The sequence below is a fragment of the Nicotiana attenuata genome, unplaced genomic scaffold (assembly GCF_001879085.1).
Source record: "Nicotiana attenuata strain UT unplaced genomic scaffold, NIATTr2, whole genome shotgun sequence".
NCBI classification, from domain to species: domain Eukaryota; kingdom Viridiplantae; phylum Streptophyta; class Magnoliopsida; order Solanales; family Solanaceae; genus Nicotiana; species Nicotiana attenuata.
This window is the reverse complement of record NW_017670454.1, coordinates 448,416-475,074: the sequence shown is the minus strand read 5'-3', so window position 1 is coordinate 475,074 and position 26,659 is coordinate 448,416. Positions and strand designations below refer to the sequence as shown.

Sequence of the window (26,659 nt, the reverse complement as noted above, 5' to 3'; positions counted from 1 at the left end):
CCCCCCCCCCCCCCCCCAGTGTTAAGATGTGAAGTATGAGAATTCGAACACTGGATTTCTTGTTGTTGTCATCAATCCTTCTTCAGAGTATGCTTTACATTGTTTCCTTATTAAAAATCTTGACAGAAAAATTCAATTGGGACAAAAACTGGACGAAGAGAAAAAGAGTGTAGTACATACTTTCAATATCATCAACGGTATTCAACAATAATACCTTTTAAGGTGAGTCACGTTCCAGTTGCTTGGTAATATCGCTCTCTTGATTTTCCATTGGATATTATCTTTTACTGGTTAAAGCTGAAACCCAATAAGGTCCTTCCCAGGTTGGTCCTAACTTTCCAGCATTGGCTTCTCGTGTATTATGAGTTAACCTTTCATAAAACCAAGTTTCCGTCCTTGAAATAATGAATACTTGGTCTGCAATTATAATTTCATTTAATCCTTTGCCTTTATGCCACCATCCTTAAATATGCAAAATTCTAACGCTCCTCAAGAAAGTCCAACTTAATCAACATTGCTTCGTCATTATCCTGCTCGTTTGCTGTAAAACCTTATGATCGGTTCCCCAACCTCTACCGGAATCAAAGCTTCCGCATTGTACACAAGGGAAAAAGGTGTTTCTCATGTGTTCGACTTTTTCATTGTACAATATGCCCACAATATTCCCAGCAACTATTCTGGGCATCCTCTAATTTCTTTTTGAAGTTTTGAATTATTACCTTTTTGGTTGACTCCGCTTGACCGTTAGCACTTGGGTGGTATGGGGAGGATGTGATCCTTTTAATCTTCAATCCCTCTAGAAATTTTATAATCTTAGAACCTATAAATTATGGCCTACTGTCACAAGCAATTTCTTTTGGTACTCCAACTCGCAAATGATATGATCCCAAAGGAAATCAATTACGTATCGCTCTCCAATCTTCTTAAAAGCACCTGGTTCAACCCATTTATTAAATTAATCAGTTAAAACTAAAATAAATTTTACCTGCCCAGGCCCTTGAGGTAAAGGACCGACTATATCTATTCCCCATTTCATGAATGGACATGGTGATAGCACTGAATGCAAAAGATCCGCCAGGTGATGCACCAATTGCGCATGATGCTGACACTTGTCATATTTTTGTACAAACGTCTTTGCATCTTGCTCCATTCGGAGCCAATAGTAACTGGCCAATATTAATTTGAGCACCAATGAATCTGCACCGGAGTGATTTCCACAAACCCTTTTGTAAACTTCTCTCATGACATAATCAGCCTCTGATGTTCCTAAACACCGAGTCAACAGTCCTTGGAAAGACCTTCAGTACAATTGTTCGTCAACATGACAATATCAAGCAGCTTTTGTTCGTAAAGCCTGAAGGCTTTAGAATCTTCAAGCAGTTTTTCGTGCCTTAAATATTCATAAACTTGTTTCTGCAATGCCATATTAGGTTGCTTGAGTAAAATTTGCAATATCCATATATGTCTAGAACCGAATACAACAGCTGAACAACTTCACCAAAATCAGCTCCTTTCATTTTCTTTGACAAACCTAAATTGGCCAACGTGCCTGCTTCGACGTTTTCTTCTCTTGGGATATGAATCATAGACCACTCCTTGAACGGAGAAAGTAAAACTTGAACTTTATTTAAGCTCTTCTTTGATATCAAAGATTCCATATATCTAATTTACTTCTAGCTGTGAGTGACATTTTACTTCAATCACCTAGGAGCCTAGTCCCCGGGCTAATTTAAGTCCTGCAACCAAAGCTTTATACTCAGCTTCATTGTTAGTTAATGAAATAGTTCTAATGGTCTGTCTCAAGGTTTTTCCAGAAGAAGTGATTAGTTATATCCCAAGACCATAATCTTTCACGTTGGAGGCTCTATCCATAAATAACGTCCATAGACCGGGGACAGTTTTCGATACCAAAACTGCCTCTTTAGCAGCTAAAGGCATCATTCCCGAGCTAAAATCAACCATAAAGTCGGCCAAAACTTGTGACTTAATTAAAGTCCGAGGCTTATATTCAATGTCAAATTCACTAACTTTAACTTCCCATTTAGCCAATCAACCCGATAAATCAGGATAATGAAGGATGTTCCTCGGGGAAAAGTCGTCACAACGGTTATTGGGTGATATTGAAAGTAGGGTCTAAGCTTTCGAGAGGCGACTACGAGAACTAGAGATAAATTTTTCAGGTGTGGATGACGTGTTTCCACTCCTGATAGTATTTTACTAACATAATATATAGGAAATTGTGTACCTTTTTCCTCCCGGACTAGGACTGCGCTCACCACAACTTCTGATATCACTAAATAAATTAATAATTATTCTTTCTCCTTAAGTTTAGACATTAACAGAGGAATGGACAAATATCTCTTCAAGCCTCTCAATGTTTGCTAACATTCCGGAGACCATGAGAAGTTATTCTTCTTCTTTAAAAGTGAAAAATATGGTGATAGTTCTCTGATGACCTTGATATGAATCTGCTAAGGGCCGCCAACCTGCCGGTCAACCTTTGAACCTCCTTTACACTTTTTAGTTGATCAGAAATATCTTCTATGGCCTTACTTTTGTCTGTATTTACTTCAATTTCCCGTTGAGAAACCAAGTAGCCAAGAAATTCCCGGATCTATTTTCAAAAGCACACTTCTTCGGGTTGAGCTTCATGTTGTATTTTCTTAAGATGCCGAATATTTCTTGAAGGTGAGTCAAATGATCCTCTACACTATGAGATTTAGCTAACATATCATCAATATAAATTTCCATGGTTTTACCAATTTGACGCTCAAATATCTTACTAACGAGCCTATGATAAGTGGCTACGGTATTTTTAAGCCCAAAAGGCATCATATTATAGCAATATGTGCCAAAATTTATGATAAACAAGAATTTTTTTTTTATCCTTCGGGTGCATTCTAATTTAATTATACCCAGAGTATGCATAAAAAATACTCATCAACTCATGCCCAGTTGTAGCATTGATCATTTGGTCGATGTTTGGCAATGAAAAATATCCTTATGGCAAGCCTTCTTTAGATCTTTATAGTCTATACACATTCTAAGATTATTATTATTTGTAGGCGCAACGACTACGTTATCTAACCAATTAGGATAACTTACTTCACGAATTGATCCTATATTTAGTAACCTGGTTACCTATTCTTTAACAAACTTGTTCCTGACCTTAGCTATCGGCTGTTTCTTCTGCTTTACCGGAGGGAAATTAGGGTCCAAACTTAACTTGTGGACAACCACTTCTAACAGTATACATGTTATGTCTTAATGAGACCATGCAAAACAATCAATGTTAGCTTTAAGAAACTCAATAATTTCAAGCCTTAGTTCGGGGCTTAACCCCATTCCCAAATGAAACTTCCTTCTCAAGAATTCTGTGAACAAAGCGGTTTGTTCAAGCTCTTATGTAGTTGAATGTTGCATCTGTTTCTTCCGATACCTAGAAAGATCTGGGCACCTAGTAAATGTTTGATGCCTTTCTCCAACGACCTCTGCCGGTAGCAAAGTATATTGTGCGATAAAATTAGGCTGTCAGCATCTTCCTCTATGAAGGTGATTCATAATCTTCTGATGCTTATCGGATTCTCTTGCCATCAGTCACTCATACCTTCGTCTTTTTTTTGTTGCCGAAAATGTCACCGCATTTACTTCAATCCCATAAAAAATCTTATTTGTTGTTAGGTGGGAGACCCTGTGGTTGCTTTTGCTAGTTCCGTTCACCTGCTAATTTAACTCTATACAAGCATATTGTGTTAGAGTTTAACATATATAAGCTCAAACTTTAGTATATTATATTTAAAAAAATTTGGAGCTTGAAGTCCAACATATTATGCTGGACTTTAACATATCGAAGCTTAAACTTAGCATATTATACTAAACATTTTTGGATTACAGCTAAGGGTATTTTTGTCCAATTTTTATTTTTACTTAAAAACATAGCTATTTTTCAATAACATTTAAATCTGGAGCTATTTTTCTATTACCGGTCAAAAAATGACTAACCCACGTAATTTTTACTTAATAATTTCTAAGGTATTTACGATAAACAAAAAGAGAACTATCCAACTTGACCTTTCAGAGCAAAAATGCTACTAATATTAGCCAATTACTCATAAAATACTACCAATATTAACTCAATTGTCTATTTATATGCTTCTCCCTCTTTTTAATATACTTCTCTCTCTCTCTCTCTCTCTCTCTCTCTCTCTCTCTCTCTCTCGCACGCGCGCGCGCGCGCGCTTCTTTCTCCCTCACATATAGCAATAGAGGGATCCACGTAAGGGCGGATGCAGCATAGAGCTACCGGGTTCAACTGAACCCAATACTTTCGATGCGGAGCATAAACTTATGCGCAAAAAATCACTAAAATTACAATAAACGGTAGAAATGAATTCATAACTTTAAATATTGAACCCATAGAACAAAATTTCTAGATCCGCCTCTGGATCCATAATAAAGTATAGCTAGTTGTATTTTTTCATATTATTGACACTTGAAATTAATTATAATCCACTACTTTTTGTTATGAAAAGTGTAAATGCCACTTCATATGTGTTTACCCATAAAACAGTACAGTTGAATTTGTTACGTTGTTAATAGACAAGTGAATTGATTTAATCCAAAAATGATAAAGAGATAAGATAAAAATCGAGATTTAACAATTGAAATTAAAGAAGATGACAAGTCTGGCTCCGTACCCAGCGTCTCCGAGAGCACAAATGGAAATAACAACAAAGTGAAAGAAAGCTATTAATTTTAGAGCATATAGTAAAATATAGCCTTTTTTTTAATAGAATATTTCATGTCCCTACAATGGCTGTTAACCCCACTATTTATAGTTCTACATAGGAAAACATGATCATATGATCAAGGTCCTCTTTAAATGATAATAAAATGGCTATTGCTGAATGTGTAATGGCAGGCTATGAATGCCAATATTCTCTGCAAAGGCTGCTCATTTAACGCCAACAAATATTCCCTCATTGAATGTTGTCTAATGTCAAATCATTGATCTTCTATCGCCGATTACTTTCCCATCGGAATCCACCCAGTATCGGTCACACGTCGTATTCGGTACTAATTGCTTCCTAACTCGTCTTTTGTCTATCTTCGGTTCCACGTGCCATGTCGACCATCCATTATAAACAAATTTTACTCAATACAGATAGTCCCCCCTACTTTTCGGTGACATATCTTAGTGTTACTAAAAAGTTGGTGAAGATTCCTTTCTTGGCGAAAAAGTTCTTGAATAGTCTGTGACGCTTGAAAGGACGCACGTCTTCTCGTTTCTAATACCCCGAAAACGTGTTACCCCACGATTCAGCAAATATTCTCGCCGGTTTTCGAGGTAATCGTGACCACGATTTTTACCTTCTATAACTCCTCTACTATTCATCATTTGTACTTCTTCACTTTTACAATTTTCGTAAGTCTTTCTTCTTCTCTGCATTTACTTAGAAACATTTCATAAGCTTCAATTTTCTCAGCAAGAATCTTACTAACTTTTTGTTATCATGGCTTCCTACACTGCTCTCTTCGGAAACACTGGTCTTCTCTTCAGGGGAAGCACAAAGAAGGCTCCTTATGTGTCTTCACGAACTTGTCTAGTTAGTAGGTATCCCTCCTCCATTCGCCCTTCTAGTATCACAACTATGAAGGAGGACTGCAACTGCCCCAATCTTGAAATTCTCACCCCAGATATGATAAAGCGGGTTACCTTCTCCAAGGAGGGGTTTATGTATGTTTATGCGTATCCATTTACATTGAGTCCGTTCTCCCTGGTATGATAGAGCGGGTTACCTTCTCCAAGGAGAGGTTCAATAATTTTGGAGTTTTGCCACAGATATCAAGTCTACTTAGCATAAGTAGGTCCGTCTATATGGCAGACAGTGGCCTGTCTTAGCCAACTGTGCACGGAGACCAGGGAAACCCTAACCCTTGCAGACAAAATGAACATTTACTCTCCCAAAATTTTCCATCGGGGAGTTATGAACTTTAGCAACCATGGTCACCACGCACTTCTCACCAGCGTAGATGATGACAACGATCGCGGGTGGATGGAACGATTCGTCATTATTGCTACTAGGGATATCATCCCAATCAAAACTCTAACTTTTCTCGAGTCATGGAACCGTTTTCGTAAGTTTTTGATCATTTATTTCCTTTCCCCGTGAAAAGATTATTTTCGGCTTCGTCGATTTTATATTTTCTTCATTTCAGCTACCCTAGGAACCGTCACGTGTTCAGGGCCTAGACCAATGGGTTCAGAAAATTCTACACAACACAACTCCACAATCCCGGTGGTGGAAGAAGATGTCCCCCAAATACGGGTGCAAGGCCAAACATCACGGTAAGTCAAGCCCTTCTTTATATTACCCTTGCTTGAATACAAGAAATCTTCGTGAACAAACTGCTAACTCTATTTTTGGTCAGATACAGGACTTCTGAGGGGCTCTGTCATCTTTCCCCAAGTCGACACCTTAGTTGACCCCGAGAAGGCCAAGAGGGTGTTGGAAAATGCCCTTGCCCGGAACAGAGCTCACGATATGCTTCTGGTGAGGGTGCCTCCTCTTGGAGTCCCCAGCCAAAGAATAAGAAGCCAAAGAGAAAATGTTCTTCTTCGGCTGGGACTCAAGAGAAGAAGGCACGAAAAATGCCACCCGAGAAGGCCACAGTGGTCCTCGTCGACAAGGGGGAAGCAGTGACGAAGAGGCTCCACTTCAAAGGAGAAAAGGATCTTCATCAGCTCAACCAGATGTTCAGTCAGGGGAGCTTCAAAATATGGTATCAGATGAAGTCGATGCCCTTTGGGGTGAAATAAGCTTAGTCGAGAATGCTGATTCTTGCTTACCGGCCGCAATTGCTATCTCTGGTCCAGGGAGTTTGGACCCCGAGTCTCTTCTGCCCCCAACATTGAACAAATAACAACCAACGGTGCTCCTGCAGCAACTGCTTCTCATCCTTCTACACCAACAACTTCACACTCATCGATACCAGCTTCTCCTTCGCCTTCAGCGCAAACTGCATATCCCCCATCGGAAACATGTACCCGAGAAAGGGATGCTTCTCCTCCTCGGTTTCCCGACCACGGGAACTTGGGGCATGATTATTCAAACCCTTCCCCGGATCCTCGAGGGAGTAGGAGTTCCACTCGTTTGATTTCGAAAGGGTGTCATTTTTTATCCAAGCCGGCGGAATTTGTGAACTAATTGAAGCCGCTGGCATCGGATAAAGATTGAAAGAAAATGCACTCCCTTTATGGGGGAATGTCTGATAAACAATTCCATGCATAGCGCGGCACAGGTACCGTACTAATTTCCTTGTATCTTCTTTTCTACTTTCATGTTGCAATGGAAATCCTAACTTTAATATTCTCTTTTATAGGCCAACTTCCTTGCTTCTGAAGAACTGCAAAGGTTGATCCTTGATGAGCAAAGACTTGCTTTCGAGCGGGATCAACTTTTGGCCGAGAGAACCAGCTTGTCGTGTGCCTCCCAGTATTGGAGGCAAAAGCTGCAAAAATAGGCGAGCTCGAGGATAGATTACAATAGAGAGAATAAGATAAGTTAGCCCGCACTCAAGACCTTACAGAGGCTAAAGCCAAGTGGTTCGAACTTCAAGATGTTGTACTTACTGCTCTTGAGCATAAGTCTGCCTTCGAGGAACAAGTTAATAACCTAAAGGCCAAGTTGTGCTCAAAAACCGAGGAGGCCAATGTTGCCGAGGAGAATAGGGTCCGAATGAAAGAGAGGCTTAAGAGGGCCATGGACCATAACTGGCTTCACTCAACTACAAATGTTGAGCTCGACGCCCGCCTCCTCGCCATGAAGTATGAAAGAGCAGAGCTCCAGGCCAAAATTGATAAGCTTCAGGCCAAACTCCAAGACCATGAGGATTCCCTCGTCTTCAAGAAGAACTATGCCATATACCATATGAAGAGGAAGTCCTTGGAGGAGGCCAAAGTTTGAATTGCCGACATAGACGATTGCATTGCCCAGGCCCGGGAACTAGAGTTATTTGCTTGCCAAACTTCCTGTTCGGCACACCGCAACAGACTCCTCGGGTACTGGTTCAGAGTACTCAGGAACCGAAGGAGTGACTGAAGAATATGAGGGCCCTGACCCGGTAGCGGATTCGCCTTCATCTACCGGAGGAAACGCAGATCCATCTTTCCCTTCAGGTTCTGGTGGCAATGATGTATAACTTCTTTGTCTTTTCATATTGTACTTTGTAAATATGCCAAAATTTTCATCGAGTTTGGCACTTGATAAATAAAGAATTTTTTGCTTAAGTGTTGTTGCAAAAAATATTCCTTTCGTGTTCAGTCGATTTAAAGCTTCAAGTATATTTTATCCGATTGTTTTTTTATTCCTGACATAAGTTCTTTTGAAATCTACCCTTTACTATGAGGATTTTATAAGAGAGGGCCCTTATGTTTATGGTGCTCTTAAAGAGGACGTCTCTTGTTCATTCCTTCACAAGCATTTTAAGTTTTAGTTAACTTTCAAAAGATAAAACTAACTTGTCATTTGGACAAGAAATAAGATTAAAATAAAAGGACTTTATTTTATTCCTTCTATCTTTAAAAGTACATAAGATTCATTTGCTAAAGTAAAAACTACCAATACATGTTATTTCTACGGGGTTGATCATGCAATCCCCCGTCCTGATGAAATATCGATCCCGGTTCTCGCAGTCCCCGATTCTTGTGGCACTCCTGGTGCCGTATCAGATATTATCCCCCCAGTGTTTGAATGTGAAGTATGCGAATTCGAACACTGGAAGTCTTGATTCACCGGTGTAAACAACTTGTGAATGGTTAAATAATCCTCTTTTAATGATGGAAGGCAAAGATTTCCATCGAACCAAAGATTATTTAACTATCCACATAGCCGTTTTCCATCGATGAGAAAATTTTAGTGCCTTGATATCTAAAGGTCTTTCCTTCGCCGATGAAATTTCCTTCGTAGTATGTTGTTCACTGTTTCCTCATTAAAAACCTTTCAGGAAAAACTCAATTGGGACAAAAACTGGTCGAAGAAAAAAAGAGTGCAGCACATAGTTTCAGTATTGGCAAGAACCATTAGCAATAATAGCTTTTGAGGTGAGTCACGTTCCAATTGCTAGGCAATTTCACTCCATCTTGATTTTCCAACTCGTATGACCCTTTACCGGTGATAGTTGAAACCCGTTAAGGACCTTTCCATGTCGGTCCCAGCTTCCTAGTATTGATTTCCCGGGTGCTCTAAGTCACTTTTCTCAAAACCAAGTCTCCAACCTTGAAGTATCGAAGATTGGCCCTGGGATTGTAATATCTTTCCATCATTTGCTTTTGAGCCACCATCCTCACGTACGCCAAGTCCTTGTGTTCATCGAGCAAGTCCAGCCTCACCAACAACACTTCATTGTTTGCTTCTTCATCTGTTCATGAAATCCTTAAAGTCGGCTCCCCCACTTTTACCGGTATCAGAGTTTCTGCGCCATACACGAGAGAGAAAGGTGTTTCTCTCGTGCTCGACTTCGACGTTGTCTGGTATGCCCATAGCACTCCCGATAGTTCATCGGTCTATTTGCCATTTGCATCTTCTAGTTTCTTTTTCAAGTTCTGAATAGTTACCTTGTTGGTTGATTCTGCATGTCCATTAGCACTTGGACAGTACGGTGAATAAGTACTTCTCTTGATTTTCAATCCTTCCAAAAGTTTTGTGACTTTTGAGCCTATGAACTGCGGCTTCTTGTCACAAGAAATTTCCTTCAGTATTCCGAATCATCAGATTATGTGGTCCCATGTAAAGTCGACCACTTCGTGTTCACCGATCTTTTGGTAAGGACCTGCTTCAACCCATTTAGTAAAGTAATCAATTAAAACTAAAAGAAATCTTACCTTTCCAAGACCCGGTGGTAGAGGACCAACTATGTTCATCCCCTATTTCATGAATGGCCATGGGGACAACACTGAATGCAAAAGTTCTACTGGTTGGTGCACCAACTGTACATGGCGTTGACATTTGTCACACTTCTAAACGAATGTCTTTGCATCCTGTTCCATCTGAGGCCAATAGTAACACACCCTGATCAACTTTAGAACTAATGACTTTGCACCAGAATGGTTCCCACAAACCCCTTCATGGACTTCCCTCATCACCTAATCCACCTCCGAGCCCACAGACACTGGGCCAATGGTCCTTGGTATGATCTTCTGTATAACTGCCCATTTACGAGGTAGTAACGAGTTGCTTTGGTTCGTAGTGCCCGGGATGCCTTTGGGTCGTCAGGGAACTTACCATGCCAAAGATACTCGACGAACTCATTCCTCCAGTCCCAGACTAAGTTGGTTGAATTGACTTCGCAGTAACTTTCCACATCCAATACCAAACGCAGAAGTTGAATGACATTACCGGAGTCAGATCCTTTCATCTCCGTGAATGACCCCAAATTAACCAATGCATCTGCTTCCATATTTTCTTCCCTTGAAATGTGTATGATTGACCATTCCCTGAATCGTGCAAGCAATGCATGAACCTTGTTCAAATACTGTTGCATGTGTTCTTCCTTTGTGTCAAAAATATCATACACTTGGTTTACTACCAGCTGGGAGTCACATTTCACTTTAATGACCTCAAAGCCTAGTCCACGCCAGTTCCAATCTTGCAACCAAAGTCTCATACTCGGCTTCATTGTTAGTTAATAGAACAGTTTTAATGCCATGCCTCAAGGTTTTCCCCGAGAGCGTGATTAGAACTATCCCGAGACTTTACCATTTTACATTGGAAGCTCCGTCCGTAAAAAAGTTCCAAACTCCCGATGCCATTTTTGACACCAGCACTACTTCCTTAGCAGCCAAAAGCATTAATCCGGACTAAAATCGGCCACAAAGTCGGCCAAAACTTGTGACTTGACCGTAGTCCTGGGTTTGTACTCTATGTCGAATTCACTAATTTTGACTATCCATTTAGCCAAACGACCTGACAATCCGGGCTTGTGAAGGACATTCCTTAGTGTAAAAGTCATCACAATGGCTATCGGGTGGCACTGGAAATAAGGCCTAAGCTTTCGAGAGGCGACTACGAGAGCTAAGGCCAGCTTTTTGAGGTGCGGATAGTGAGTCTCCCCTCCCGACAGTATTTTTTAACATAATAAATAGGAAATGGCGTACCTTTTTCCTATCTGATCAAAACGGCACTTACCGCTACATCCGAGAGCGCCAGATATATCAACAAATGTTTGTCTTCCCTCGGTTCTCATAGCAGTTCAGATTCGCCCTGCACGATCCTGAATATGTCCACCTTTCTGGCTTTAACCTTCCTTGCTCCAGCATGGGCCATATGAACGAGTCTGCAAGCATCTCAAAAGAGTCAATTAAATGCTAGAATAAGAGAGAATACCATGTTAGGGCCCCCTTTATGAGGGTTTCACCAAACTTCTTCAGTAAGACCGACTCGATCTCATGTTAAGCCAAATCGTTTTCTTTCACAGTAGTGGTATAGGTTGTGATGTGTTCCTGCGTATCCGAAGTCCAATCGTATTTTGGAATGTCCAACATCTTGAAACTCTTTTGGAATTAACTCTGGTGCTGCGCTCAGCTTAAACGAAAATTGCGTGTATTTTTTCGAATCTGGGCCTTTTAGTAGTGGTGGTGCGCCCGGAATCTGATCTATCTCAGCGTGAAACTACTTCGCATTTTGATCCATTCGTTCATTCATTTCCCTCCAAAACCTCATGAGCTCAGTTTTGAAGGGATCATTCCCCTTGTTATTGCTAGATTCGCTACCGGTTCCTCCGGCTTCTTTCGAAATCGGCTTCACCCCTTGGGGTGTTTTTATCGACCATCTGAGCCATTTGGTTTGTAGGAACACTAGATGAATCGGGCCCCTTCCAATTGCGCTATTAGAGGCACCTGACAATGCTTGTTTTAACTCCGTCATCACCCAATCCTGTCTTGAGAGGTGTTTCATGATTGCTTTATGCTGTTCTCTCATGATTTTAACCATTTCCACAACATGTTCCCCCTCCCATCATCGGGAGTCGGTTCCCGCACATGCCGAGGATACTGGCCATCTCGAACTGGGATAGCCTCATCCCCTTCGTTGTGAGTCTTACTGATTGAGTCATCATGTTGGGAGAATTCTTCGCGTTCCTCAACGTTGTTTGTGATGTTGACATCATTAGTTGTCATATCTGTTTTTTTACTAAGGAAATAATCAAAACAAGTTAGTAACAAACGAATGAATCAAAGCAATTACACAGTTGTCTATGCCCCACAATGGGCGCCAAATTATATACCCGTAAAATGGTACAGTTAAATTTGTTACGTGGTTAATAGACAAGCGAATTGATTTGATCCAAAAATGATAAAGAGATAAGATTAAAATCGAGATCTAACGATTGAAAACGAAGAAGATGACAAGCCTGGCTCCGAACCCAGCGTCTCCGAGAGCACAACTGGAAATAGCGACAAAGTGAAAGAAAGCTTTTAATTTCAGAGCAAATAGTAAAATATAGCCCTTTTTGCATAGAATATTCCATGTCCCTACAATGGCTGTTAACCCCACTATTTATAGTTCTACCTAGGGAAACAAGATCCTAGGATCAAGCTCCTCTTTAAATGATAATAAAAGGGCTATTGATGAGTGTGTAACGGCAGGCTTTGAATTATTCTCTGTAATGGCTACTCATTTAAAGCCAACAAATATTCCGTCATTGAATGTTGTCCGATGGTGAGTCTTTGATCTTCTATCGCTGCTTGCGTTCCCTTCATACTCCACCCGGTACTAGTCACATGTCGCATTCGGTACTAATTGCTTCCCAATTCGTCTTTTGTCTATCTTTGGTTTCCCGTGTCATGTTACTATTCAACCATCCGTTATAAACCAAATTTACCACATACAAAATGAACAGAATCTTTTTAGGTAATTACTAATAGTAGTCTTACATGTTGCGTTATACCATAGTTAGAGTAACGTCTATCAACAATTTAATTAGCGTACAAGAATATCATAATATTGACATATCGTTTTTAGAAACAGGATTAATTGTAAATTAGGAATGCATTTGTCGTTGGATTTCTTTTCTTGAACTCTTGCAATGGACTTTTTCAATTTGTGATCTAATAATGCATTTGTGAACGTGTTTATATATATATTTTTTTTTAAAATCTTTCATGCAATATTGTTAAACGTAAGCTTCACAGGTACTAACACAAGTGCTTTACCAAAAACGTTTTTCCTAAAAAGTACTCCAAACCAAGTACACATTTGGGTAGATCCAATGAGTGAAAATATTCTAAGACGATTTGATGGAGATTTGAGGTGGTTTAAACTAAAATTTGATTCAAATTCGATGTAGAAATTAACATAAAAAAGATGAGATGTGTATCCCCTACGTATCTCCGCGTATCATTTGTATATCTCATATGTATGAAATGTGTATCCCATGTATATCTATATATGAAATACATGTGTGGCAGAGAAAATTTTAGATTCAATTTTAACTACAAATTTAAATCAAAGCCAATCCAAATCATCTCTAATCTTCCTTAAATTTGTATGTTGCCTCATCTACTTGTTTTCAACAAATTCCAATCATACACATTGGAAAAAAAATCAATTTTGCCCAAGTTTTGTGATAGTTGTAAATCACTGATAACTTTTTCTAGTTATTTTTGGTAGATGACTTGATATCCAGTTGTTGGTAAGTAATGTGTATTTTGACTTACTACTGTAGCTCTCCCAAACAAAAATTGCCAGAAATGACTCAAGTACTTGGCCTAGAGGGTGAATGATTAATGACATTCTTTTTACAAAATGTTATAACCTGTGAAGATGTGGGAGTACAGAAACCGTCATCATGTTTTATTTATCTCGCTTTGATTCTGGAAAATGAGATTCATACATCTTGATAGAGTTTCAGGAAGAGTATGTGCACGCAGCCGATCACATTAGAGTTTTTCAGGAAATTGGTGTTCCAAGTGTGGGTGCAACTTCCACTGTCTTATTCTCCTTTTTTTTTTTTCTCATTTTATTTTTTAACCATTAAGGTTAAATTACTTGGTTTGGTAGTAAACATCTAAATATGCTTCTTAAAAGAAATACTATAAAAATGCAATAAAACGCTTGTTTTAATGGTATTGCGTAGAATTAGTTGCTAGATCTCCACTTTGAGTTACATTAACCAGAATTAGAATAATTTCGAAAATTTAAGAGAATTGTCAAGCTGCCATATAATTTACCACACTTCCATCCATCATCAGAAGAACAAGGCTGCATTACTCATGTTCTTTGTTATTCACCTCACAAGTGGTATGAGCAAATACTCTGCATAGAAAAGCTGCAAGCCGAAAAAGAAAAAATTAATGCATCGAATATACACAAACGAGGATGAACTAAATGAGCAAGGTTCATTCAAGCCACATTGAGGATTGAAATTAAGGCGCAAAACTCAAGTGATTAACGCCAAATCATTACCCCCCAAGAACAAGTTTGGATAAGCGTCATATGAAAGGCTCTGCACGCCAGTATTTGACAGCAGGCTACACTAAGGACACTAGTGATTAACGCCAAATCATTTTCGATTTACGGCATTTAGAAAAACTCAACATGACAATATATCGAGCTTCAGCTTAATGTAAAAGAGATATAACAAGAATTTAATTATCATATTAAATTGCGAAAAAATAATGTGTAGTTCAATCACAGGATCCTCTGGTGGATGTCATGTGAAACACCAAGTCAAGCGACTAAATAAGTGCATACATATTTGTACTTGTCACATGTGTTTAAGCATGTTGCAACGAGAGATTAATAACAACAACAACAACAACAACAAACCCAGTAGTTTCCCACAAGTGGGATCTGGGGAGGGTAAGATGTACGCAGCCTTACCCCTACCCCCGGAAAGGCAGAGAGGGTGTTTCCGATAGACCCTCGGCTAGAGAACGGCTGAAAAATAAATGGTAATTGCAACAAGTAGGAATAACAGCAAGATAAAATAAGATCGAATCCAAGAATGCAGTCAAACTCTAGGTAGTAATAGCCATCTATGAATAAAAGATATCATACTAACACTAATGCAACGAGAGATTAGCATTTGATATTTTTATTAAACTCGAGCAAGTGCAGGCAAATCAAAGGCAAACTGGTTTTACAACCAAACATATGGCATATGCAACAATACAGCTAGATAAGATTTTATTGTATTGCTTTACATGCTGAATTGGCCACAGTTTCGAGCTAATATGCGTATTGCAGGACTTTATTGCATTATCCCAAAGCTGGAAGAGATCTTACCTTCCATATGAACATGTAAAAAGATGTTATTGCTGCTTTTCTACTGAAATCAATTGATTTGGCTCGACTCCAAAGTAAAAGAGCCAAAGCTGCATGACCAACAACCTGATCGGTGCAAAATAAGCATGCATGTCAGTGCAGGTCATTTGGAAACTCAAAAGTTTGACAAGACCAACCTATAAAACTGTAATCAAATGTTGGTAAATCTCACTATTGCTTCAGTAATTTTGAAAAACTTTCTGATTTTCCTATTTTGATTAAATTATTTTGTAGATAATTTCTACTCTGATATCTCAGAGAAAAACAGGAGCAAGGAACTGAGGCCCCAATCCACTGCCTCATTGAGGTTATCTGGAAGATGTAAAGTCAGAGCTAAGAAAATGAAAGCAAGTAAAGTAGGAAATAAAGTGGAAATTAGGAATAATAGCACAGCATGGAGGAAAAAAATGGAAGAAAAAGCTATAACAGAGAAAAGACTAGATCTACCTTTTCTTTGCTCTCCTTGAAAATGGTGTCGAGGTTGCTTCTCCAATTTACAACCCACACTCCACTAAGGCAGGAGAGCAAAAAGGGAAGATGCCCACACAGGATATTGGAAAGGGGTAAGACGGAAAAAGAGAAATAGAGTTGTGATGATGTAATAAGAACAGAAGGGTGAAATTTCACTATATTCTGTTGGAAGGATCTGGCAATAATCGTCTTTTTTTTAATGAAGAAATGTAGAAATAATCGTCATTAATTGCTACAGCATGCACCTTTATTTCTTTTTCAAGTAAAAAATGAAATAACAGACTTCAGCCATTGCCGATAAATGGATACGTGTTGAGAATGAGAGAAATTTTTCTTTTTCAATCCAACTAATAATCCATTTTCCCCTGCTTTGTCTGAAAGTTAAAAATCCAAAAGCTGAAAATTTTTGATACTGAATTGAAAATGCAGACAGATGAATGAAATGACTTCTAATTTGGGTATGCCAACTCTTTTATTTGGACTTTTTGTGCAATATAAGCCACAGAAGGCAGAGCAGAGGTACCATCTTGCTGGGCAGGGAGGAAGTCTTTATGTATAATGAGTCATTACTGTTTCTGCAACAGCTTGTCTTTAGTGATTTGCCTACTTACAAAATTTCTTTTTCGATAACTAACAATCTTTCTGTAAACCAATTATACGAGTTCAAGGTGCATTACTGTAAAATATTTGCTCCAGATGTTGGAAGAAGTTGCACCCACTATGATGGCAACAAGATAAGCCATTTCGAGAAGAGATATACAAATCCAAAAGACCTGCCAAAAGTGCAATAAGTATAGTCAGGTAAAAAGGACGACAGAATAAAATAAAATAAATGCCTTAAGCCCTTGGCTATACTTTTGGTACTTACCTTCTCTTGACCCAAGCGAACAGTAAAAGATTGAATTCCGAAGATCTTGTCACCAACAATATCAGGTATATCCTACAGTATCATGTGAAAATTGGATATGACTTTCTGTAGCTTCGATGTTTTGCAGATATCTATAAATGATCGCATTTCAGGCTATGATGCTAGAGAGAAATTAGTTTCTTAGTTGTTATATGTGTTTTTACATTTTTGCCTTACTTTGATCTTTTAGTTATAAAACAAAATTCCAGTTTTCCATTTATGATCTCTTAGAGTAACACCGCATTATTCAGCATCATGACAGAAATCAGTTCTTTAGGGATGGAAGCAGCTCTCTTTTGTCAAAGGGAAGTATCTAATAAGGATAATATGTTCAACCAAGAAAGTAGCTGATGTCTGCATACCATTAATGCAGTGTTCTAGCCACTTCTCAAGTGTTACATGCATTACCAGATGACTCAACTTGTGATCATGTCTGAATATGTACAACAACGTAATACAAACTGTTTTCAAGTTAACCATTAGATACTAGGTAATTTGAAGGAAGACTTGCTCCCACAATTCTAATTAGTTTCAACTTTCATACCATTAACCTGATACAAGGACACCCTGTCCTTGAGATTCTGCCAGTTTTAAATAACTTGAGCTCAGATTACTTTTGTTGGAGGAGGTAGATTCTTGATTTTTTTCCCAAATTGTTAATGAGTGGTAGAGGATATAGGCGCTGCAGTGCCGATCTGAAGCTGTACACAAAACCTATGCCATGATAGTGGAGTTCACAAGCTCCTGATTATGACAGGTATTAGGAGTCACTCATTCTTGTATTTAACAGTTCTCTTCCCCTTTTCTTTGATTAGCAAAGATCTAAACTTCCCCACATAACTCCTAAGCAAAAGATATTTTTTGACATTGAAATATGGTAAATCCCTCCTGGGTGAGTGTAGCACCTGGAATTGTAGAATGATAAGGATTTACGTCGATATACCAAAATTTAAATTATAGAAGCAGAAGTCCTACTACAAAGACTTGGCTTGCCTTGCCAACAATTTGTTGGGCTTAACTTTAACTCCAAAAAACTTATACACTATAATAAATACATCCACTATAAATACTTAACACTCTACATTCATATAAGGATTAGCCTCCAATATTTTGAAGGAAAAAAACAATAAGATTTTAGTTAGAACTTAGAACACATTACAACACTATTTTTGCAAGAGTTAATAGATGATCTTTCAACTACTACAGAGGCTCTCTCATACAGGGAATGAAACACTCTTTTACATAATAAGTGCAATGAAAATACATGACAAGTTGTTTTCCACAATGCAAGTGGAGATCACACATAAAGGACATTTTGTTGATTGGCTTAATTATTAGGAAAGAATTGATTCTGATTGTGAAAGATTTGATTCTGATTGAGATTTGATTTTATTCTGATTGATTGTAAAGTGATTGTAATTTATTTTCCTTCCAAAATAGTCATAGGAAACCTAGTGTAGAAATACCTTTGCTTAGGGATGTAAGAAATACACAGAAACAAGAAGTCTTTTCTTCTTCTCAAAATCTATATGGTATCAGAGCCATTGCTGCGTTTTAAGGTGAGTTATCTCCCTCGCAGCACTAGGGTTCCGTTTTTATCAAAGAGGTCGAGTTTTCTCTCTCTTGGTGGTTGTCCGCAATACAAACTCCTTCTGGTTCCGTCAAGACAGATTTGGTTTCTAGCGAGGCAGATTATTTTTGAGTAATTTTCTTCAGATTTCCTTATGATTGGGCAAAAAATATGGAGGCATTCAAGGAGATGGTTTCTAGAGAAATCTTGTCTTCGGATGAAATTCAGCTTCTCCGTCGCCTCCTAGCCAAACTTGACTCCGCTTATGATGCCACATCCAATTATGTGCAATCGGGTACCGCCTTTGCTGCTCACCTTAATTCTTGGATTGTTGATTCTGGTGCAAATAGACACATGACAGGCTCTTCTAAGGACATTCAAAACTATTCTCCATGTCTCAAATGAGATAATGTCAAAATAGCCAATGGTTCTTTAGCACCTATCTCTGAAACAAGTTTTGTCGTTTGTACTCCTAATATTAAACTATCATTCGTGCTCCATGTCCCTGAGTTCCCTGTCAATCTTTTATCTATTAGTGCCATCACCAAAGCTCTAAACAGTAAAATTGAGTTCTTTCCCGATCATTATATTTTACAGAATCTTCAAACATGGAAAAGGATTGGCAATGGTATATTGCATGATGACTTTATTAGATGGGATTCAAAACTTTGGCCAAGCATTTCGAGGAAAGTAAGGATGTCAACCAAGAAATAATACAGCGGCATAGACGGCTAGGACACCCATCATTCATTGTTTTGAAGAAGTTATATCCCGATTTGTTTTCAGGGATTTATTTTGAATCTTTGTTCTGCAATGCACGTGAATATGCCAAGCGTACTAGAAACTTTTATCCTGTGAGTGATAATAGAAGCACAACTTCGTTTATGACTATTCATTCTGATGTATAGGGTCCTACCAAACTGTATCCTTGTCCGGTAGTTGATGATTTGTCACTTCATTGATTGCTGCACAAGGATGACTTGGGTATATTTGTTAAAAGCCAAAAGTGAAGTTTTCTCTTGTTTTCAGTCATTTCATAATATGATTTGTACTCAGTTTGATGCCAAAATAAAAATCTTGAGATTTGACAATGGCAGTGAATATATGAATAAATGATTTGGTGCTTATTTGGAGTCTGGGATAATCAGACTAGTTGTCCCTTCCACTAGTGCACAAAATGGGGTCGTTGAAAGAAATAATAGGCATTTGTTAGAAGTAGCAAGATCTCTTATGTTCACCGTGCATCTACCATAACTTTATTGGGGGATGCTATTCTGGTGGCTGCCTATCTTATCAAGAGAATGCCACTTAAAACCTTCAATTTTCAAAGTGTTCTGGAAGCTTTTAAGGTTAAGAATGAATATACAGTTCCTCCAAAGGTGTTTGGGTGTGTTTGCTTTGTCCACACTAGAAATTCTGGGAAACTTCATCCTAGAGCTATAAAGTGTGTTTTCATTGGGTATTCTCCGACACAGAAATGTTACAAATATTATCATCCTCCCTTTGGGAGATCTTTTGCTAGCATGGATGTTACTTTCCAAGAATCTGAAACCTATTTCAGTATTACCTCATCACCTTTTACCTCATCACCTCTTCGGGGGAGAGCAATAAGGTAATTCCATTACTGGACCTCTTGATGACATTGTCACCGGGGAAAGTGAAATTGGAGAAAGAATTCAGGTGAGACTATTGGGTATTTGGATAGGCCTAATTTGAAAACTTACTCAAGGAGAAATAGAGCAAAGAAGCCATCATGCAATCTACTGGTGAGTTATCTACATTTCCTAATGAGTTAGAAGTACCTATCGCTCACAAAAAAGGAGTCACATCTTGCACCACCAAACATCCTTTAATTAATTTTGTCTCCTAATTCTTTGTTTCCCTCCTATAGAGCATTTGCCTTGTCCATCTCTTTTGTGTCTATTCCCCAAAATTAGAGGGAAGCTTTTGCAGATCCTAAATGGAAGCAAGCTAATGATTGAAGAAATGAAAGCCTTGTCAAAAAAGAGACTTGGGAACTTGTCACTTCACCACCAGACAAGAAGTTGGTTGGCTGCAAATGGGTCTTCATTGTGAAGCACAAAATTGATGGCTTGATTGAAAGATTCAAAGCAAGATTGGTGGCTAAGGGATTCACTTAGACTTATGGAGTGGATTATCAAGAGACATTTGTCCCTGTTGCTAAGATGAACACTATTAGAATTCTTCTGTCTTGTGCAGCTAATCTTGATTGGGACTTGCAACAGTTTGAAGTGAAGAATGCATTTCTTCATGGAGACTTAGAAGAAGAGGTGTATATGGAGATTCTCCCGGATTTGATACTGCACAAAGTCAAGGAAAGGTATGCAGATTGAAGAAAGCCTTGTACGGACTGAAGCAATTCCCCAGAGCTTGGTTTGACAGACTCTGTAAAGCAATGATCTCCTTTGGTTACTGTGAGAACTAATAACTCGAAAAATTATATTATTGATGTACATTAACTATAGTACTAGTACCCTTATTTATAACAATACACAATACGTACACTACTCCTATCCCATGTAGGACTATGCTTATTTACATAACAACTAACTAACCAACACTCCTCCTCAAGCCGGTGCATACAAATCATATGTACCGAGCTTGTTACATATATAACTAATACGAGGACTAGTGAGGGATTTGGTGAAAATATCTGCAAGCTGATCATTTGACTTCACAAACTTTGTAGCAATATCTCCTGAGAATATCTTTTCTCTGACGAAGTGAGAGTCAATCTCAATGTGTTTAGTTATCTCATGGAACACCGGATTTGATGCAATATGAAAGGCAGCTTGATTATCGCACACAAGTTCCATCTGGCTGATTTCACTAAATTTCAACTCCTTGAGCAATTGTTTGATCCAAACTATCTCACATGTTGCCATAGCCATTGCTCGATATTTTGCTTCTGCAATAGAAGGAGCAACTACATTCTATTTCTTGCTCTTCCAAGACATCAAATTGCCTCCTACTAAAACACAATATCCAGACGTAGAACATCTATCCGAAGGTGATCTTGCCCAATCAGCATCTGAGTATCCAACAATCTGCTCATGGCCTCGATCCTCAAACAATAACCCTTTGCTTGGAGCCGATTTTATATACCGAAGAATGCGGACAACTGCTTCCCAATGACTATCACAGAGAAAATCCATAAACTGACTTATAACACTCACAAGAAAAGAAATGTCGGGTCTAATCACTGTGAGATAATTCAATTTACCAACCAGCCGCCTATATCTTGCAGGATCGCTAAGCGACTCCCCTATCTTGGCAGAAGTTTAGACTTCGAACCCATCGGAGTGTCAACAGGTCTACAGTCTATCATTCATGTCTCCTCAAGAATGTCTAAGGCATACTTCCGTTGTGAGATCACAATACCTGAGCTAGACTGAGCGACCTCAATCCCTGAAAAATACTTTAATCTGCCCAGATCCTTAGTCTGAAAGTGTTGAAAGAGATGTTGCTTCAATTTAGTAATACTATCCTGATCATTGCCGCTAATAACAATATCGTCAACATAGACCGTCAACATAGACCACCAGATAAATACAGAGACTTGAAACAAAATGCCGATAAAATACAGAGTGATCAGCTTCACTACGAGTCATGCCCAACTCCTGGATAACTATGCTAAACTTATCAAACCAGGCTCGAGGAGACTGCTTTAGACCATAAAGTGACCAACGCAAGCGACACACTAGGCCACGAGACTCCCCCTAGCAACAAAACCAAGTGGTTGCTCCATATAAACTTTATCCTCAAGGTCACCGTGAAGAAAAACATTCTTAATGTCCAGCTGATAGAGAGGCCAATGGTGACCAACAACCATGGATAGAAAAAGGTGGACTAATGCTATTCAGCCACGGGGGATAAAGTATCACTATAATTGAGCCCAAATATCTGAGTATATCCTTTGGCAACAAGATGTGCCTTAAGTTGATCAACCTGGCCATTTGGACCAACTTTCACTGCATAAACCCAACGACAACCAACAGTAAATTTACTTGAAGGAAGAGGAACAAGCTCCCAAATACCACTCGTATGTAAAGCAGACATCTCGTCAATCATAACCGGTCGCTATCCTGGATGAGACAATGCTTCACCAGAAGACTTAGGGATGGAAGCATAGGACAGAGAAGAGATAAAAGCATAATGATGGTGTTGCATTTGCGACCCACGCAATGCGATGAGGGTATCGCATTTGCGACTTTTGAGCCTCTGAGACCACTTCGAATTTGCGACCAAGTGGTTCGCAATTGCGAGCAGCGCAATTACGACATCTGCAGCTGGATAAAAATAGGGGATTTCGGGATTAGCTCATTCTATTTCATTTTTGAGACCTAGACTTTACCTAGAGAAGATCTTGGCAAGAAATTTCTTCCCATCTTCAAGTATTCGAGTGGTTTAGAGGCTTGTACTAATGGAAAGGCGGTATTGGAGGGTTGATTTATGACGGAAAGAGGTAAATATCGTGGTTAACCTTGATGTGAGGGAATTAGATTGTATATGTTTGCTTGTTATGAGCTAAATGTATCAGGGACGGCGTATATGCATGGTGACGGGTGTATATGCGTTTCTCATAGGTTAAAGCATGCGAGTTATAAGTAGTTTTATTCATGTTTTTGTTTAATTCTTGTGTTATTCTTCTATGAAATGTTGGATTATGAGACTTCTTGATTAATGTTAGAATAGTCATGTAAATAGGAGTAAATAAATAACCCTAATCCAATATATATTAGGAGTAGGACATGTTATGTGTGTATATATATAGGGCTCATTGTAACATATGAATATACATCAATAATATATTTTCTCCCGTGCTTTCTCACATGGTATCAGAGCTACGGTGTGAAATTTATCGTTGTGCATCATTCCAGCGATATCCGGGAAGAAAGAACTCAGTCACCGTGCAATTTTCCGGTGACCTAAGTGACTTATTGCGTCAAAGTCACTAATTAACAGTGTTGTGCAAAATCCAACACCACCACAAGGTTCCCAAGAGAGATCCGACCAAACCCCAGAAAAAAAACTCACCGGAAAATAGCCAGCCACGCGCCGTCACGCGCCTGTCGGAACTCTGCCGCCGGCGGCGCGTCTGTCCCACGCGCCGGCGCGTGAGGCCTCTTCCGGCCATTTTTCGGCTTCGCTTCTTCAGGACAGTTGGATCGCCCTGCAATTCCGAGCCTGTCCATATTTTTATTTTTTAATTCCGACCACTTTGAGTTTTTCCGGCGACTACACTGATTTTTCCGGCAGCTACAGTACTTTTCCGGCAAACACAGTGTTTTCTTCATCTGTCTCAGAGAATTTTCAGTTGATTCTTTTTTGTTATTTAGTGATAATCCAACCATGTCTTTGGGAGTCGATGCTTTCGGGTCTAGAAACCCGAGTTCTGGCAGTTCCGGTGTTATGATTACCTCAGACCTTTAATGGGAGGTTCAAACGTACTTAGATTGGGCTTCATCTGTCGAGTTGTGGTGTAAAGGTCAGGAAGTTCAAGATCATTTAACAAAAAAGGCTAGCGAAGGTGATGAAAAGGCCAAAACACAGTGGGAGAAGGTCGATGCTCAGTTATGTAGTATCCTGTGGCGATCTATTGATTCCAAGTTGATGCCCTTGTTCCGTCCATTCCAGACATGTTATTTAGTTTGGGAAAAGGCTCGTAATCTATACACTAATGACATATCTCGTTTCTATGATGTAATATCGCGAATGACAAGCTTGAAGAAACAGGAATTAGATATGTCTACTTACTTGGGACAAGTTCAGGCAGTCATGGAAGAATTTGAGACGTTGATGCCAGTTTCTGCTAGTATTGAAAAACAACAAGAGCAACGACAGAAGATGTTTCTAGTTCTTACACTCGCTGGACTCCCTAATGACCTTGATTCAGTACGTGACCAGATTTTGGCTAGTCCAACCGTCCCCACAGTTGATGAATTATTCTCTCGATTACTTCGCCTTGCTGCAGCACCTAGTCACCCAGTGAGCTCATCACAGACACTTGACTCATCTGTCCTCGTATCCCAATCAGTGGACAATCGGGCATCTCATACTATGGAGAATAGACGAGGAGGAGGTCGTTTTGGAAGATCTAGACCCAAGTGCTCCTATTGTCATAAACTTGGACACACTCGTGATGTATGCTATTCTTTACATGGCCGCCCAACCAAAAATGCTTATGTTGCTCAGACTGAGACTACAGGTAACCAGGGATTTTCTTTATCTGAAGGGGAGTATAATGAGTTCCTTCAGTATCGAGCAAGTAAGCAGACATCTCCACAAGTAGCTTCTGTTGCTCAGACTAATACTTCTGTTGCTGGTAATTCTTTTGCTTGTGTTTCCCAGTCTAGTCCTCCTGGACAATGGGTTGTGGACTCAGCCGCTTCTGATCATATCTCTGGTAATAAATCACTTTTGTCAAATATTGCGTATTCACAGTCTCTTCCCACTGTTACTTTAGCCAATGGGTCTCAAACCAAAGCAAAAGGAGTTGGACAAGCGAATCCCCTACCCTCTGTCACTCTAGATTCCGTTCTCTATGTCCCTGGCTGTCCTTTTAATCTTGCATCTGTTAGTCGTTTGACTCGTGCCCTCCATTGTGGTATATATTTTATTGATGATTCTTTTATTATGCAGGACCGCAGTACAGGGCAGACGATTGGAACAGGACTTGAATCAGAAGGGCTTTACTACCTTAACTCCCTAAAATCCTCCAAGGCATGTCTAGTTACAGATCCTCCGGACCTAATTCACAGACGTTTAGGACATCCAAGCTTATCCAAGCTTCAGAAGATGGTGCCTGGTTTGTCTAGTTTATCCACATTAGAGTGTGAGTCATGTCAGCTCGGGAAACATACCCGAGCCTCCTATCCTCGTAGTATTGAGAGTCACGCAGAGTCTATTTTTTCTTTAGTTCACTCTGATATATGGGGTCCTAGTAGAGTCAGTTCAACCTTGGGATTTCGTTATTTTGTTAGTTTTATTGATGATCATTCAAGATGTACTTGGATTTTCTTAATGAAAGATCGTTCTGAGTTGTTTTCTATATTCCAGAATTTTTGTGCTGAAATTAAAAATCAATTTGGTGTTTCCATTCGCACTTTTCGCAGTGATAATGCCTTAGAATATTTATCCTCTCAATTTCAGCAGTTTATGACTTCTCAAGGAATTATTCATCAGACCTCTTGTCCTTATACCCCTCAGCAAAATGGGGTTGCAGAGAGAAAGAATAGGCACATCATTGAGACTGCTCGCACACTTCTCATTGAATCTCATGTTCCGCTGCGTTTTTGGGGCGATGCAGTTCTCACAGCTTGTTATTTAGTTAATCGGATGCCTTCCTCTCCCATCCAGAATCAGATACCGTATGCAGTATTGTTTCCCCAATCACCCGTATACTCTGTTCCCCCTCGTGTTTTTGGGAGCACTTGTTTCGTTCATAACCTAGCCCCTGGGAAAGATAAGTTAGCTCCTCGTGCTCTCAAGTGTGTCTTCCTTGGTTATTCTCGTGTTCAGAAGGGATATCGTTGTTACTCACTTGATCTTCGTAGGTACTTTATGTCCTCTGACGTCACATTTTTTGAGTCTAAACCTTTCTTTACCTCTTCTGACCTTTCTGACCCCCTTGATATATCTGAGGTCTTACCTATACCGACCTTTAAGGAGTCTACTATAGCTCCTCCTTCACCTTCCGCCACAGAAGTCTTACCCGAGTCTCCTATAGCTCCTCCTTCACCTTCCGCTATAGAAGTCTTATCCATTCCAACCGTTGAGGAGTCTAGTGTGGCTCCTCCTAGACTCCCTGCCACAGGAACACCACTTTTGACATATCATCGTCGTCCGCGCCCAGCATCAGGTCCAGCTGATTCACGTCCTGCACCTGACCCTGCTAATACTGCGGACTTGTCTCCTCTTAATCAACCGATTGCACTTCGGAAAGGTATACGGGCCACCCTTAATCCTAATCCCCATTATGTCGGTTTGAGTTATCATCGTTTGTCATCACCCTATTATGCTTTTCTATCTTCTTTGTCCTCTGTTTCCATCCCTAAGTCTACAGGTGAAGCATTGTCTCATCCAGGATGGCGACAGGCTATGATTGACGAGATGTCTGCTTTACATACGAGTGGTACTTGGGAGCTCGTCCCTCTTCCTTCAGGTAAATCTACTGTTGGTTGTCGTTGGGTGTATGCAGTCAAGGTTGGTCCGGATGGTAAGGTTGATCGTCTTAAGGCTCGTCTTGTTGCCAAAGGATATACTCAGATATTTGGGCTCGATTACAGTGATACCTTCTCTCCTGTGGCTAAGATAGCATCAGTCCGCCTTTTTCTATCCATGGCTGCTGTTCGCCATTGGCCCCTC

At 39.6% G+C, this 26,659-nt stretch overlaps 1 protein-coding gene across 1 annotated transcript in view; it reads right to left on the bottom strand.

The window, feature by feature from the left end:
- Nucleotides 1–14,087: 14,087 nt before the first annotated feature.
- The window catches only part of LOC109239654 (homogentisate phytyltransferase 1, chloroplastic), a 30,871-nt gene continuing 18,299 nt past the window's right edge, over nt 14,088–26,659 (bottom strand). The window contains exons 9-12 of the mRNA XM_019406242.1: nt 16,663–16,734; nt 16,472–16,567; nt 15,285–15,389; nt 14,088–14,325 (exon numbers count right to left, since the gene is read on the bottom strand). Of these exons, the coding sequence (XP_019261787.1) occupies nt 14,284–14,325; nt 15,285–15,389; nt 16,472–16,567; nt 16,663–16,734 (315 nt within the window). The 3' untranslated portion in view covers nt 14,088–14,283. The remainder of the gene's footprint in view (nt 14,326–15,284; nt 15,390–16,471; nt 16,568–16,662; nt 16,735–26,659) is intronic.